The 16,930-nt window shown below is 33.5% G+C and overlaps 1 protein-coding gene and 2 pseudogenes across 1 annotated transcript; 2 read left to right on the forward strand and 1 right to left on the reverse strand.

The window, feature by feature from the left end:
* Window positions 1-967: 967 nt before the first annotated feature.
* LOC105140511 (histone-lysine N-methyltransferase SUVR4-like) lies at window positions 968-3,276 on the reverse strand. Its single transcript, XM_011047379.1, has 4 exons — window positions 2,256-3,276; window positions 1,868-2,136; window positions 1,680-1,746; window positions 968-1,168 (listed from the first exon to the last, which is right to left on the reverse strand). The coding sequence occupies exons 1-4, from the start codon at window positions 3,180-3,182 to the stop codon at window positions 1,070-1,072; spliced, it is 1,362 nt and encodes a 453-aa protein (XP_011045681.1). The 5' UTR covers window positions 3,183-3,276; the 3' UTR covers window positions 968-1,069.
* Window positions 3,277-8,696: 5,420 nt separating this feature from the next.
* On the forward strand, window positions 8,697-10,334 carry LOC105140545 (probable polyamine transporter At1g31830; annotated as a pseudogene).
* LOC105111052 (probable polyamine transporter At1g31830) lies at window positions 9,915-16,367 on the forward strand (annotated as a pseudogene).
* Window positions 16,368-16,930: the final 563 nt, after the last annotated feature.

A 16,930-nucleotide genomic window follows, 5' to 3' on the forward strand; every position in this document is an offset into this window, starting at 1 on the left:
ATTGTCAGTTCCTATATAAGGCTGGTAGATACAGGAGTTATTAATCCATTCTACCACATATCAATCTACTAACGGGGAAATTAAAGATGGACCAGTGCTTGGAAGTTTCAGAAGGGAAGGCCTCACCGAAGAGAGATTTTCGAGCATTAAGAGGTGGAAATCATCGAAGTCTGAAGAGCAATTTGTTGGAATCCATTGCACAAGTAAATGATGGAAGTGTTGTTTCACACACCAATGAAGATGAAGATGGATTTGTGAGGATGAAGTTGGTGGTAAGGAAGCAAGATTTAAAGCAAATGTTAGAGCTGATGAGAGGTTGCGATAGCAGTACTAATCAGTCATCATATTCACCAGCATCATCTTTGTCCCTCGAACAGCGATTAAATCTTCTGCAGAGAAAGCATCTTTCAAGATCCAATGCAGCAAAGGGGAGCTGCCGGCGTTTTTGGACTCCTGCACTCCAAAGTATTCCTGAAGAGCTCTTATATTAACTGCTGATATGCTGACATCTAGAAAGGTTTTTCCTTGCAACTTACATGTCATCAATCCTGTTTGTTTCCTCCATTCTGCTGTCAGTTCCATGTTATTGTGCTTCTGCTAAATCCAAGTTTTGTTGAATTAATATATTGCTTGTTAAGACACAAAATCACTGAAGAATGGGGAATTCGACAGAGAAAGATGGAAGAAAATAAGCAGTACGCATCAATGGTAAGAGGAGGAAAATAAGCAGTACGCATCAATGGTAAGAATTCGACAGCAAAAAACCTGTGAATTCCTACCCTTTCTTGCTTCAATATGGATTGGAAGGGTATGCTGGTAAAAAAAGAAAGAAAAAAGATCCTATTAATTAGGAAAAAAGATCGATACAAGATTAAAAGGTGATGTATCCTCAGATAAAATGAAAAGATAGGAAATCAAAAGAGTTCGATGATTTTCCTCAATGGCGGCAAATCCATGAGGTTTTTCTTCTTATTTTGAACCACAAAATGGTATGATATTTCCCATTCCTGATTCAGAACTGACTACCATCTCATTATGCGGCAACTAAAAATTAACTTTGATCAATAGATTAATGCCGTCTTTTCTTGTCTCGGCAGCCCGTGCTTCCACACTTGCATTTGAATGCTTTGATCGGATGATGCTTGTCATCAAACTGAATACCATAATCCTGCAATAATAAACATTCATTAACCCTGCAATATATAGTCTTAAAGTCAACAGATGCCAAATAAATTTGTTCTGTTAACTGAACAAGGCACGTGATATAAGATGGAGTGAAATTTTACCCATGTCAACTCTTCCTTCGGCTCAATACCTCTAGTTGTGAAAAAAGCATGCTGCATGATAAGTATAAAAAATAAACAATTGAACCCTTACATCCACGGAATTCAAGACATGATTCTATTTCACTGAGAAAAAGGAAAACACTAGCTAGCATTTGATTACTGTTACGAGATAGAAGAGATGAGATAGTGGAGACAAAAGGGACTTGTCCCCTATATTTCCCGTTTTAATAAAAACAAAAATTCAATTGAAAATTATCACAGAAACATCTTATTTCATGTCTTTGTTTTCGTTCTTTCAATCAAACATTTTTTTTTTGTTTATTTTATATTTATCTCTTCTGTCATAAGACACCAGCTAAACGCAACTCAAGCTTGAGAATCTAAGCTCCATACTCTATAATAGTGATGATCCGGAGTCTCCACTTCCACTGGAATCTCAATCAAGTTAGAATCATAACATCTGAAAAAAAAAAGTATAATTAAGATATACACACTCATGCATGATAAAAACATAGAACCTAAAAAATTTCTTAATCAAGTAGAGGCAAGGTAGGAAAGTGTCAGGAGGGCCATGGAAATACCTGTGATTGATAAACCTGCCAATGTTTCCAAATTCTGTCGCGTCCAAGCAAAGGGCCTCTTCATCCTCCAGTATCCTTTCAGAGCCCCAGTCTGCATCCAGCAGCACTGGATAAGTATGCCTCTCCTTTTTAGCAGCCCTTTCATTATTTCGCTCGTACAGTTCCTGATTCGTCACAATTTCGCCTACATACTCACAAATGAAAGTGCCTTTCTTCAAGGCATTCACAGATCGAACACCCCACCCTTTCCCTTCAGGTGCTGCAAAAACCTAGATAATACATAACTTGGTAGTTATTACACAAAAAGATGCCATGAATAAAAAACGGACACATACTAAATGGCTTCTAAATGAACATGCTGAGGTATCTAACAGGAATTTACTCAGACCTGCAAAGCAACTTGTATCCCTCGCTGGACAACACGATTTCCACATTTCTTGTTGCATCCACATTTACTCCAGCACTCTTTTATAAATTTCCTAGTTAAATGGCCCTTGCATCGTTTTATTTTCCCATATCTCTGTTGCGGTTCATTCTGCAGGGGGCAGATTTCACAGTAGTAGAAGTGTTTTCTTTGAGGATCCAGAGACACAGCAATGGCTTCATCCAAAAATTCTTCCTTCGGCATTCCCTTCTGCGTGTAAACAAACTCGCCACCTGTTTCCGCAGCACATGCACAAGACAAGTCTGAGGATAGACAATCTCCAAGACATTGTGCACAACAGTTATCTTCTGATATTCGAGCAAGAGAAAAATCAACATGGCCACCTTGGTATACCATGTTATTTTTTATGTAGATAAAATCTGGCAACTCTAGTGTGCTGCTTTCATTCACTAGGGGAACTGGTATATTATCTTCACCACGAGATATATCTTTGAGAGAAATGGGGTATTTCTTTTGAAGGACAGCCTCCATCATCTGTGGTTCTGAATATTGTGGGTCTTGTAGAACCTTACTCGGCTCCAATTTAGAGTTGTCCTCGTTATCATCTGTTACAACTTCTTTTCCTTCAGGCTGCTTTGATTTCTCACAAATTTTTCTCCGAGTTTCACTGCTAGAACCGTTGTCCATCTCCAAGAAGAACCGGCACACCTTTTCCATCAACTTCACGAAAGAGAAATCAGGATTCTGGATTCCATATGTTTTGCGGCATTCATCTTCCATCTCTTCTAGAACTGCATCCAAACTCCGTTGTCTGAAATAAGAATTTCTAGAAGAGTTACAAATTAAGGAGACCTTCACTTCTGCATTGACTGAAGATGCAATATCAAACTGTGATGAATTGGAAACACCTTCATGTACTCTATCCTCCATAACTTTATCCTTCACAAAATTTGATCTTGTTCCTCTAGCAGCAGCTTGAGGAGATTCTAGACTCTTTCCTTTATCCTGAGCTGGTGGACTAGAACCAAAATTTTAGCTTTTTTGTTAGCAAAGTTAACAGCAGAAAATGAAGCCTGGCCATGCCGATGTTCGAAATTGTGATTCAAGTTTGATTCCTCATTACTCTCCTTTGTTAGAATATCAATCAGTTCTTTATAATTATCTTCTTCAATGAGCTTCCAGTCATCTTTATACAATTTTACCAGTCTTTTTAGCGTTTCCTTAACCTTTTCTTCTGCAAAGCCAAAATGCGCCACTGCCATGGACGCCTCTGCTATTTTTTTACTGTGACCACCAGTATTTCGTGCCATATCTAACCGAAAATTCAATGCAATTTAATCTGGAACTAACTTCCTCTGGTCCTTCACCTTCAACAATAGGCTTCAAAGTGAGAATTCTTTTCCACTTCTGACAAAAAATATTGTTAAAACTTTTAAAGTGGAAGCATCTCCTCCTCTGATTTTTAAGTCCCTTTGTAGAAACAATTTGGACTCTTCAAATCTGACATGAAGTTAGACGAAGACAAATTGTCAGCTGAACTATTTCAACTGAGTGACGCTAGAAAAAAAAAAAAAAACTTCAAACATTAAATCTTAAACCCTAAATCCTTACAAAGACACAAAGAAATCATCAATTGCAAAGGTTTGAACTTTATCACTCAAAAAAGAAATATAGCCTTTAAGAATATAATTAAAGATTTATATATATCATCAATATTCTAAGAAAAAGATGGTTTCTTTTCTCTTTTGATTAATCTTATTGTAGGAAGTCTCTTGAAAAAGACCCTGGTGGGGTCAAGTTTTCCTTGAAGGAAAAAACATGACAAAAAACCCTAACCTCCTGTAAATTAAATAATAGGTTTGATGCAAGAAAAGACGTTTAAAGAGGTAAAAACCTGAAAACTCAATTTCAAATCCCACCATAGTTCATTGAAACTCTTGCAAAATAGGAGAGATTAATGAGTTTATAGCTCACTAATACTCTTGACAAGGATACTTAACCTATCATAAATAAAATTTAAAAAGACAAAAACAGAAGGAAAAATACTTACCCCTCAAAAAAAAAAACCAAGTTTCTTCCTCTTTGTGCCTCGTGGCACAATTGTGCAGCCCTGTGCTGTGAGCTTTCTTACATGTTACACTCCAAGTTTCTCTCTTTTATGCTGCCCCTCTTTGATTTGAGTGTCATTATCTTTCCTTATCTATTTTTCTAGGGTTTTAAGAACTAATTTATGTATTGTATTTGTTAGTTTTTTAACCCGATTTTATGTATTTATGCCGATCGGTCTTCTTCTTGACGCAGTTGGGAATTACAGGGATACAAAGCTGGCAGTTTAATCGCAGTCTGGGCGGTCAAAATTTGTTGCACAAAGCAAGGAAGCATCATAAATTCATGAACAAAAAATCCACTGCCACTTTCCTTCTATGGAACCTGAATCAAACTTGGTGTCCAAATTGAGAAAAAACATCAACGTTAAAATCCCACACAGATTTGAGTTTTTGAAACGATCTAGAATTCTTTTAGGGTTGGTTGTTTTTATTGGACAGGATTTTGATTGTAGTTTAAAAAACATGAGAGTCGAAATCTAATTTAAATTTGATTTTTAATTCAATTATATAAGATATTCGATTAATTTTTTAATTATTCAATTTAAATTCATTATTTTTAATAAAAATATATTATTGTTGACCCGAATTGAAGTAGAGATAAGTTTTCATATGATAAATATATTTTTTAATTCAATTAGATAAGATATTAACTTCATAAAACTTGATTAATTTTTTAATTATTCGATTTAAATTCATTGTTTTTTAAATAAAAATATATTATTGTCGACCCGAATTAATGTAGAGATAAGTTTTCATATGATAAATATAATTATGAATAGTAAACAAAATCATATTTGAAAAAACTTTCCTACTTTATCTCATGTTGTGTTTCACGAGTCCTAAGCTATCCTCACCGTCCATGCTATACAATTTTTCGAAAAATACGATGAAGTCAATAAATGATGATTGCCTCCAATATACTTAGCTTGGGTTTTTTTATTTTGTTTTTTTTTAAATCACCTTAATTTTAGGTCATATAACAAGTGAGTTAGAGTGATTTTCTTATTAAGAATTCGAGTTGATTGGGTTTTTTTTGTTTTTTTTTTAAATCACATTAATTTTAGGTCATATAACAAGTGAGTTTGAGTGATTTTCTTATTAAGAATTCGAGTTGTCATAATTTTTTAATTGTGATTCAAAATTAATTAAGACTTTTAATTTAAGTCATATAAACAGATTATCATGAGATTGGGTTAAAATGATTTAAAATAAAAATATATCAAGTAAAAATGACTTACAATAATTATAAAAAAAGAAATATAGTATGAGTTATAATACATACATTAAAAATAAAAAATTTAAACTTTTTATTAAATCAAAGTTTAGACTCATTCTTTTTAATAAAAAAGACTTTTAATTTAAGTCCGAAATTATTTCTAATCAAATATACTTATAACTTTTCTTTAATCCAAAAATTAAAAAAAAAACACTTAAATCAATTTGTAAACGTCATTTATTTGTGGTATGAATAAGTATTAGTGACACCAAATAGTAGAGTGGTCTTTTAGACACAAAAAATATAACATACACGAATAATAATAAGATTATAAATAATAGAGGGACCTTTTAAACACACACACACACAAAAAAAAAAAAATATTTTCATTTTATGGTTTGAGATTTTTTTATATAACCTCATTTATGTAGTTATATCTAATTTTTTTAATCCCTTGTTTTTAATTTGAGTAAAATAAATCTGTGGAATTCAATGTTGGGTTATGCGTTTCAAATGATGCATGAAGGGAGCCTTTTATGACATTTGTGAAAAAAATAAAAAAAATAAAAAATAATTTTCCCAATTTAATTAGTTTGCTTTACAATGACCTAAATAAAATGTACAGAATTAGGGAAAAATTGTTAAATCCTTCGGAAATAAACTCTCTTTCTTGTGTATAAAAGTGTAATCCACCCTAATAATTACTTATAAACCTCAATTTTGTAGGAAAAAAATAAGAGAATATAAACTATAAAAGTATTGAATAATAATTTCTTAAAAAATCAAGGAAGGAGTGCTGGCATCATTTTGTAATCAAGGTTAATGGACCATGTAACCGATAGGCCTCATCTTGTAGCTCTATTTCACTCATGGATATTGGAAAACCCATTTTGTATCCAGGCCCAATAGGCCCGTAATAAATAAAATAGAAAAAGATCCAAGTAATGGTTAATGGTATCTGTCATTTGCCTTTAAACGTAAGTTATAAGAATTGAAGTTGGATAGCGTTGTCACGTAAATTTTAATTTATTATTTTATTATTAAATATTTATGTTCAAATAGTTTGTTTCTTTGAGAGATTTATAATTCTTTGTTTAAACCTAAACACTAATCTAAACAAATTAAAAAATATAAAAATATAGAAAAAATAATAAAAGTCTTAAAAAAAAAAATTATTAAGCAAGGTATTTAGTTTCTTAATCTAAACAGAAACAAAATAAAAAATAACCATGCAAATATTTTTTTCTAAAATCCTCTTGCATCAATTTCTTCAAGGTAAAAATAATTCATTCTCGAGTTTAAAAAGTTACCATCAAGCATCATCTATATCATACTAAACCTTCTTAATAAAAAAATCAATTTTAATATTAAAAAAAATATTTGAAAATTTACTTCATAGCTTTTATCTAAAAATATAAAAATATCAACTTTGATCTCATTAATTTTAAAATTTTCTCAAGATACATATGAGGTGCATCCTTCTGATAATTCTTCAGGTCCCAATCTTTGTTTCCTGACAAATTAGTCATGGAATATACTTTGCATATCTTTCATCATTACTTTTTACATATTTATTTTTAATTTTGTATGTTTTTTATCACTAATTTTATAGCCTTTTTTTTCTAAGTGAATCTTTTCATCTTCTACACAAATATATAGTGTTTTCCTACCTTATCTAGCTATGATTATTCCAGTATACAACAACATTATGATTGGTGGACTCTAATACTAATTGATGTAAAGCTATGTTACCAACAATAGATAAAAACAAAAAACAAGAAGACAACAAACTAAAAAATAAAATTAAAGCCAAATAAAATTGCTATACAAAACTCTAATTCATGATTTCATTACTAAATATTTATTTTCAGGTGGTCTATCTCTTTAAAAGATTTACAACTCCTTACTAAACTCCAAAATTAACATAAACAAACTAAAAAAATTAAAAATAAAAGAAAAGCAATAAAAAAAATTCAAAGTTAGGAAACCTAAAAAAAAGAAAACAATGAAAGACCCAAAAAATAGAAAAAATAAAATTATGAAATAAAATTTAATTTTTTAAAATAAATAAAAATATAAAAATAACTTGAAAATATAAATAATTAACTTTTCATAAAAAAGTCCTCCCACTTATTTTGTTTTTCAAATGCATAACAATTCATATTCATTATAAGTCTCAGGCCCAAGAAGCAATGGGCTTCCAATGGAACACTCTCTCCGTTTTTTTTTTAATTACAAAATCCTCACATCAACTCCTATTCTTTATTTGATTTATCATAAAAAAACTCATGTTTTTTTATTAAATTAATTGTAGCTTTAGTCACCGTATTCTTGCAATTTTGTTTATTAGTCACCGTATTCTTACAATCTTTTTAAAGGGTATCCTCTACTCTAGAAAATTCTATGATTCATCATCTAACTTAATTATCACATTAATTCAAGATAATATGGAAAGTGAACATTTATCCAACACATGTTAATAATTAACAGTAAATTAAAAATAAAAAAAATAAACGATTCATATTAACAAATATCAAGAAGACAAGGAAGTAAGGAGCAAATATATGATCAATTCATTTATTTATTTATTTATCTCTTCTCCTCACTTGACATGTCGTTTCGATTTTCATCATGGTCACTAAGCTGTAACTGAAGATAAAATGATAAACATAGAAACAAAAACGATGCGTCGGAAATAGGACACGTAGTGTTAAACCAGAAGAAAAGGGAAGTGCTGGGAAAAATCGTTTGTTACATATATCTGGGGGAAGGAATTCTCTTCCTTTTTCGGAAAAATCGTTTGTTATAAATATTCTGAAATGTTGGAGGAAGTTTTAGTATTAGTTACTAAAAACTGCTTGTTGTTTATATTGTTGAGTGCTGGGGAGAATTGTCTTTAGACTTCATTGACTGTTCTTGCTTGTTCTCTTTTTTCAGCTCTATTGGGTTTGCTGTGCATTCTCCTGTTTTTTGTTAGCGCGCGAAAGCTTACCTGAGGATAACACGTAGTGTTAAACAAGAAGAAAAGGGAAGTGCTGAGAAAAATCGTTTGTTACATATATTAGTGAGAAGGAAAGTTCTTTTTATACACACACACACACACACACACACACACACTCCGAAATCTTAGAGGAAGTTTTGTTATTAGTTACTAAAAATTTCCCCCCTTTTTTTTTTTGTTTATGCATCTGAAATTGCAGAGAAGTAACACCAATTGGATTTTTTTGGTTAGTATGGAATTGTTATAGATATCGATAAATGTAGTTTGAAACAAAAGTTTTGAGCTTTACTCGAGTGATTGAAAATGCTTGCAAGAAAATGGAGCTTGCCTCGTAACTGGCTTGCCATTGTAAAAATTAGTATAGGAGAGGAATTTTGCATGGCCATCTTGCTCGTTCAGGAGTAGTTTTGTGAGCCTGGAAGTTTTTTATGTTCTGTTTAGGAGATTAGAGAAAGGAAAATAAATCTATAAATTTGATTTTATTTCTTGAGTTAGGTATGAAAATGGTCGTGTTCCTTTGAAACAGAAGGTAATTTGCTTCAGTATCTTGTTCTTTATATCTATTTCTGAGTTGTTTAGTGACCAACAATGATGGTTTTATTATGTAAAACTTGTTTGAGATTTTATATTTCCTGAAAAAACGAAGGAATTTATTGCAAAACTCTGCTGAAATGGTGGGGCCGAGCAATGCTGGGTATGTAGCTTTAGAAGATGCATCCTTTCAACATTAGATAAGTTCCAGAAGGTTTCAATCGTACCGCTTGTTGTTTTGATCTTTTATGAAGCTTCCGGGGGAACATTTGGAGTTCAGACAGTGTTCAGGCAGCTGGACCACTTTTAGCTCTTCTTGGTTATTTTATTTTTCTATTTATATGGAGCATTCCAGAAGCTTTGATAACTGCAGAAAGGGGAACCATGTTCCCAGAAAATGGCGGATATGTTGCTTGGGTTTCGTCAGCTTTGGGTCCTCACTGGGGGTTTCAACAAGGTTGGATGAAATGGTGGTGTTATCGATGATGCACCGTATCCGTCACTGTTCCTCGACTATAAAAAATCAGTAATCCTGGCATTGGTGGGTGGTTTCCCTAGGATAGTAACGGTTCTGGCTTTGACGGTGGCCCACACTTACATGAACTGCAGGGGTTTAAGCATAGTGGGATGGGTTGCTATACTCCTAGGGGTGTTTTTCCTGCTTCCTTTTGTGTTAATGGGACTGCTGGCGATCCCTAAACTGGAGCCCTCAAGGTGGTTTGTGGTAGATTTCAGCAATGTGGACTGAGGTTTGTACTAAAACACACTGCTCTGGAACCTCAACTACTGGGATTCCATCAGTACTTATGCAGGAGAGGAATACATCTCTTCCAAAAGCTCTTTTTCATGCTTTCTGCGTTCTTCTTTCCTCTCTTAATTTGTACTGGAGCAGTTCCACTGGCCAGCAAATGTGGTCTGATGGGTATTTCTCTGATACTGTTAAAATGTTAGGTGGTGTATGGTTGATATCTTGGATCCAAGGGGCTTCTGCGTTGTCAAACACGGGCATGTTTGTGGCAGAGATGAGCAGCGACTCTTTCCAACTTCTAGGGATGGCAGAGCGTGGGATGCTTCCAGAGATCTCTTGCAAGAGGACTCGTTATGGAACCCCGCTTGCTAGGATTTTATTCTCTGCATCTGGTGTGTACTTCTTATAATGTTTTGGAATGATTATGGAATTTATATATAGCATTTATAAAATTAAGGATTGAATCCCCGGCAGCACCAAGGCCGTATAAGATACCTGTTGGAACAGTAGGAGCAATTTTGATCTGCATTCCTCCAGCCTTGATAATTTTTAGTGGTGTTGGCACTTGCTTCTCTCAAAGTCATGGCTAGTAGCATCACTGTTGTGATTATAGGGCTTGTCTTGACTACGAGGAGAATAAGAGGTGGTTCAGGTTTTCTAAAAATTCTAATCTTTCATCGATCCATCCAGCGTAATGAACCATGAATGCTTTTCACAATTTTGATTTTTCCTTCTTTCTTTACCTCAAAAATGCGAATGCAGTGCTATCCTTCTTTATCCGCCTTACATGCTTATCAATGCTTGAAAATGCTTATGGTTATGGATATGAGACCAGGTGACCACCAGTTGCAAATGTCATAGTGTGGTTATATTAAGACATCAGTATCAGGATAAGAAATATATGACATGCAAGGATTGCGCAAGTCAAGTATATAAAAGCTCGAAAGTACTGCAGTGATTCTCAATGCTAGAGCCCAGGTGTTGAATCATGCAGCATTTATCTCGTCTTCATTAGATGTTTGATTCTACAACAATTGTCCTGGGCAAATTGATGGTTCTCTGAATTCTTTGTTTCTTGTATTATACATTCAGGGATAATGGTACTTGGATAATATTATTATATTATCATCTTAGTTTCTTGGTTCTGCAATTTTTTCTTATATCTGCATATTTATGGCATAGGCAAGAAAGTTCGAAGCATAAGTTGGAACATGGCTACCATTTGGCTTGGATCCAGAAATTGAATGTTCAGAGGCTTAATGAAGGCCTTGGCTCGTTATTTCACCGTATAAAGTGGATGAGAAAAATTCGTTCAGTTTTATCATCACTGACCTTTGTGCACGTCAGATAACGAACGATTATTTCCCTCACATTTTCATGGGTTACGAAAAAGTTTCTAATGTACCTGTTCAGGTACGGATGACTCGCTTATGAGAAAAAGACTCGAGAGTTGGTAAGCACTTACGTAAAAGCCAAAACAAGAAGATTATTTAAAAAAAACATCAAGTGTTGTTGCTGATTATTGCTGCCGGCGCCTCAACTCAAACCAAATCGAGGTCTAGATCCTCCGAGAAGGATCCTTCATTTAACAAGGGGAAGAGGAAGAAAGAAGTACGGGCCTGCGAGATAAGGATCGTGAAAGGAAGGACGAGTAAAGGAACTCCGAAAGCTAAGTAGAGAAAACAGTTAAAACAACAGAAACCCAATATGATCTAATGGAAGGATGGGAGCAAGGGGAAGGAGAAGGGGGAGGGGGAGAAAATGAGAGAAGGGAAAGAAGTAGGATATATAAAGGAAAATCTGAAAGCACAAACATGAAAGGGGATGAAAAACGAGAAAACCTTCCGCTTTCTCGCCTAGAACAGCCATGAGCAGCATGCTAGCCACCCGCATCGGAGCATGCACTCCTACAAACCAGCCGAAAAAAGATAAGAGAAGAAAGAAAAAAGCAAACGAGACGCATCGTTTTGAATTGAAAGAAACGATCTTTTTTCCTACTAGTACAGAGATACATGAATTCAATCACGATAGTTTCAAACATGAAAAACATATTTAAAGGAGAAGTAATAAAGAAAGATTTGTGTGTAAAAGGAGCATAGGATAGAATACTTTCGCGCGCGCGCGCAATAAGAAATATTATATTTTTAAATAAGAAAAGGAAAGGTACTGACTAGGCCGTGTCGTAGAAGTTGATCGGAAACCCCCTTCCCGATTTGGCCTTGCAGGAATAATATACCTAGAGTCTCCGAGGAGGATGGTATGATAATAAAAAGTTTCAGATCTGGATAATAGATTTTAAGATTTTAAGTTACTTGTGTCTAAAAGTGGAATCCACCCTAATAATTACTTATAAACCTCAATTTTGTAGGAAAAAAATAAGAGAATATAAACTATAAAAGTATTGAATAATAATTTCTTAGAAAACCAAGGAAGGAGTGCTGGCATAATTTTGTAATCAATGTTAATGGGCCATGTAACCAATAGGCCTCATCTTGTAGCTCCATTTCACTCATGGATATTGTAAAACCCATTTTGTATCCGGGCCCATTAGGCCCGTAATAAATAAAATAGAAAATGATCCAAGTAAAGGTTAATGATATCTGTCATTTGCCTTTAAACATAAGTTATAAGAATTGAAGTTGGATAGCATTGTCACGTAAAATTTAATTTATTATTTTATTATTAAATATTTATGTTCAAATAGTTTGTTTCTTTGAGAGATTTATAATTCTTTGTTTAAACCTAAACACTAATCTAAACAAATTAAAAAATATAAAAATATAGAAAAAATAATAAAAGTCTTAAAAAAAAAAATTATTAAGCAAGGTATTTAGTTTCTTAATCTAAACAGAAACAAAATAAAAAATAACCATGCAAATATTTTTTTCTAAAATCCTCTTGCATCAATTTCTTCGAGCTAAAAATAATTCATTCTCGAGTTTAAAATGTTACCGTCAAGCATATATATCATACTCAACCTTTTTAATAGCAAAATCAATTTTAATATTAAAGAGAAGATTTGAAAATTTACTTCGTAGATTTTATCTAAAAATATAAGAATATCAACTTTAATCTCATTAATTTTAAAATTTTAAAATTTTCTCAAGATACATGTGAGGTGCATCCTTCTGATAATTCTTTACGGTCCTAATCTTTGTTTGCTGACAAATTAATCTGGCAATATACTTTGCATATCTTTCATCATTACTTTTTGCACATCTATTTTTAATTTTGTATGTTTTTCATCACTAGTTTTATAGGGTTTTTTTTAAATGAATCTTTTCATCTACTACACAACTACAACTATATAGTGTTTTCCTACCTTACCTAGCTATGATTATTCAAATACACAACAATGTTATGATTGTTGGACTCTAATACTAATACTAATTGATGCAAAGCTATGTTACCCACAATTGATAAAAACAAAAAACAAGAAGACAACAAGCTAAAAAATAAAATTGAAGCCAAATAAGATTGCTATACAAAATTCTAATTCATGATTTTATTACTAAATATTTATTTTCAGTAGTCCATCTTTTTAAAAGATTTACAACTCCTTACTAAACCCAAAAATTAACATAAACAAATTAAAAAAGTTCAAAAATAAAAGAAAAGCAATAAAAAAATTCAAACAAGTTAGGAAACCTAAAAAAAAAATGAAAGGCCCAAAAAAGCTATAAAAATAAAATTATAACATAAAATTTAATTTTTTGAAATAAATAAAAATATAAAAATAACTTGAAAATATAAATAATTAACTTTTCATAAAAAAGTCCTCCCACTTATTTTGTTTTTCAAATGCATAACAATTCATATTCATTATAAGTCTCAGGCCCAAGAAGCAATGGGCTTCCAATGGAACACTCTCTCCGTTTTTTTTTTAATTACAAAATCCTCACATCAACTCCTATTCTTTATTTGATTTATCATAAAAAAACTCATGTTTTTTTATTAAATTAATTGTAGCTTTAGTCACCGTATTCTTGCAATTTTGTTTATTAGTCACCGTATTCTTACAATCTTTTTAAAGGGTATCCTCTACTCTAGAAAATTCTATGATTCATCATCTAACTTAATTATCCCATTAATTCAAGATAATCTGAAAAGTGAACATTTACCTAACACATGTTAATAATTGACAGTAAATTAAAAAATAAATAAATAAAAGATTCCTAGTAACAAATACCAAGAAGACAAGGAAGTAAGGAGCAAATATATGATCAATTTTATTTTATTTTTTTATCTCTTCTCCTCACTTGACATGTCGTTTCGATTTTCATCATGGTCACTAAGCTGTAACTGAAGATAAAATGATAAACATAGAAACAAAAACGATGCGTCGGAAATAGGACACGTAGTATTAAACCAGAAGAAAAGGGAAGTGCTGGGAAAAATTGTTTGTTACATATATCAGGGGGAAGGAAAGTTCTCTTATTTTTTTTATAAATATTCTGAAATGTTGGAGGAAGTTTTAGTATTAGTTACTAAAAATTGCTTGTTGTTTACATTCTTTTAATCCAGTGAGCTTGTTGTTTATATTGTTGAGTGCTGGGGAGAATTGTCTTTAGACTTCATTGACTGTTCTTGCTTGTTCTCTTTTTTCAGTTCTATTGGGTTCGCTGTGCATTCTCCTGTTTTTTATTAGTGCGCGAAAGCTTACCTGAGGATAACAAGTAGTGTTAAACAAGAAGAAAAGGAAAGTGCTGAGAAAAATCGTTTGTTACATGTATTAGTGGGAAGGAAAGTTCTTTATATATATATTCTGAAATCTTAGTGGAAGTTCTATTATTAGTTACTAAAAATTTCCTTTTTTTTTTTTGTTTATGCATCTGAAATTGCAGAGAAGTAACACCAATTGGATTTTTTTGGTTAGTATGGAATTGTTATAGATATCGATAAATGTAGTTTGAAACAAAAGTTTTGAGCTTTACTCGAGTGATTGAAAATGCTTGCAAGAAAATGGAGCTTGCCTCGTAACTGGCTTGCCATTGTAAAAATTAGTATAGGAGAGGAATTTTGCATGGCCATCTTGCTCGTTCAGGAGTAGTTTTGTGAGCCTGGAAGTTTTTGATCTTCTGTTTAGGAGATTAGAGAAAGGAAAAGAAAGAAAGGGACAGGAGGTTAAGTAGTTTGAGTTGGATTAAAATGAGTTGCGGTTGTGCTGATCTCTCTTATCTTTTCAGTTACACAAACCTTACTAAAAGAATGCAGTTTAAAAAGAAAACGTTTTTAATATATCAATTTGATTTTATTTCTTGAGTTAGGTATGAAAATGGTCGTGTTCCTTTGAAACAGAAGGTAATTTGCTTCAGTATCTTGTTCTTTATATCTATTTCTGAGTTGTTTAGTGACCAACAATGATGGTTTTATTATGTAAAACTTGTTTGAGATTTTATATTTCCTGAAAAAACGAAGGAATTTATTGCAAAACTCTGCTGAAATGGTGGGACCGAGCAGTGCTGGGTATGTAGCTTTAGAAGAAGCATCCTTTCCAACATTAGATAAGTTTCAGAAGGTTTCAATCATACGGCTTGGTGTTTTGATCTTTTATGAAGTTTCCGGGGGGACATTTTTGGAGTTGAAGACAGTGTTCAGGCAGCTGGACCACTTTTAGCTCTTCCAGAAGGTTTGATAACTGCAGAAAGGGGTACCATGTTCCCAGAAAATGGCGGATATGTTGTTTGGGTTTCGTCAGCTTAGGGTCCTCACTGGGGGTTTCAACAAGGTTGGATGAAATGGTGGTGTTATCGATGATGCACCGTATCCGTCACTGTTCCTCGACTATAAAAAATCAGTAATCCTGGCATTGGTGGGTGGTTTCCCTAGGATAGTAACGGTTCTGGCTTTGACGGTGGCCCACACTTACATGAACTGCAGGGGTTTAAGCATAGTGGGATGGGTTGCTATACTCCTAGGGGTGTTTTTCCTGCTTCCTTTTGTGTTAATGGGACTGCTGGCGATCCCTAAACTGGAGCCCTCAAGGTGGTTTGTGGTAGATTTCAGCAATGTGGACTGAGGTTTGTACTAAAACACACTGCTCTGGAACCTCAACTACTGGGATTCCATCAGTACTTTTGCAGGAGAGGAATACAACTCGTCCAAAAGCTCTTTTTTATGCTCTTGTCTTGGATGTTTCTGCGTTCTTCTTTCCTCTCTTAATTTGTACTGGAGCAGTTCCACTGGCCAGCAAATGTGGTCTGATGGGTATTTCTCTGATACTGTTAAAATGTTAGGTGGTGTATGGTTGATATCTTGGATCCAAGGGGCTTCTGCGTTGTCAAACACGGGCATGTTTGTGGCAGAGATGAGCAGCGACTCTTTCCAACTTCTAGGGATGGCAGAGCGTGGGATGCTTCCAGAGATCTCTTGCAAGAGGACTCGTTATGGAACCCCGCTTGCTAGGATTTTATTCTCTGCATCTGGTGTGTACTTCTTATAATGTTTTGGAATGATTATGGAATTTATATATAGCATTTATAAAATTAAGGATTGAATCCCCGGCAGCACCAAGGCCGTATAAGATACCTGTTGGAACAGTAGGAGCAATTTTGATCTGCATTCCTCCAGCCTTGATAATTTTTAGTGGTGTTGGCACTTGCTTCTCTCAAAGTCATGGCTAGTAGCATCACTGTTGTGATTATAGGGCTTGTCTTGACTACGAGGAGAATAAGAGGTGGTTCAGGTTTTCTAAAAATTCTAATCTTTCATCGATCCATCCAGCGTAATGAACCATGAATGCTTTTCACAATTTTGATTTTTCCTTCTTTCTTTACCTCAAAAATGCGAATGCAGTGCTATCCTTCTTTATCCGCCTTACATGCTTATCAATGCTTGAAAATGCTTATGGTTATGGATATGAGACCAGGTGACCACCAGTTGCAAATGTCATAGTGTGGTTATATTAAGACATCAGTATCAGGATAAGAAATATATGACATGCAAGGATTGCGCAAGTCAAGTATATAAAAGCTCGAAAGTACTGCAGTGATTCTCAATGCTAGAGCCCAGGTGTTGAATCATGCAGCATTTATCTCGTCTTCATTAGATGTTTGATTCTACAACAATTGTCCT

This window comes from Populus euphratica, unplaced genomic scaffold, assembly GCF_000495115.2.
Source record: "Populus euphratica unplaced genomic scaffold, PopEup_1.0 scaffold3.1, whole genome shotgun sequence".
NCBI lineage: Eukaryota > Viridiplantae > Streptophyta > Magnoliopsida > Malpighiales > Salicaceae > Populus > Populus euphratica.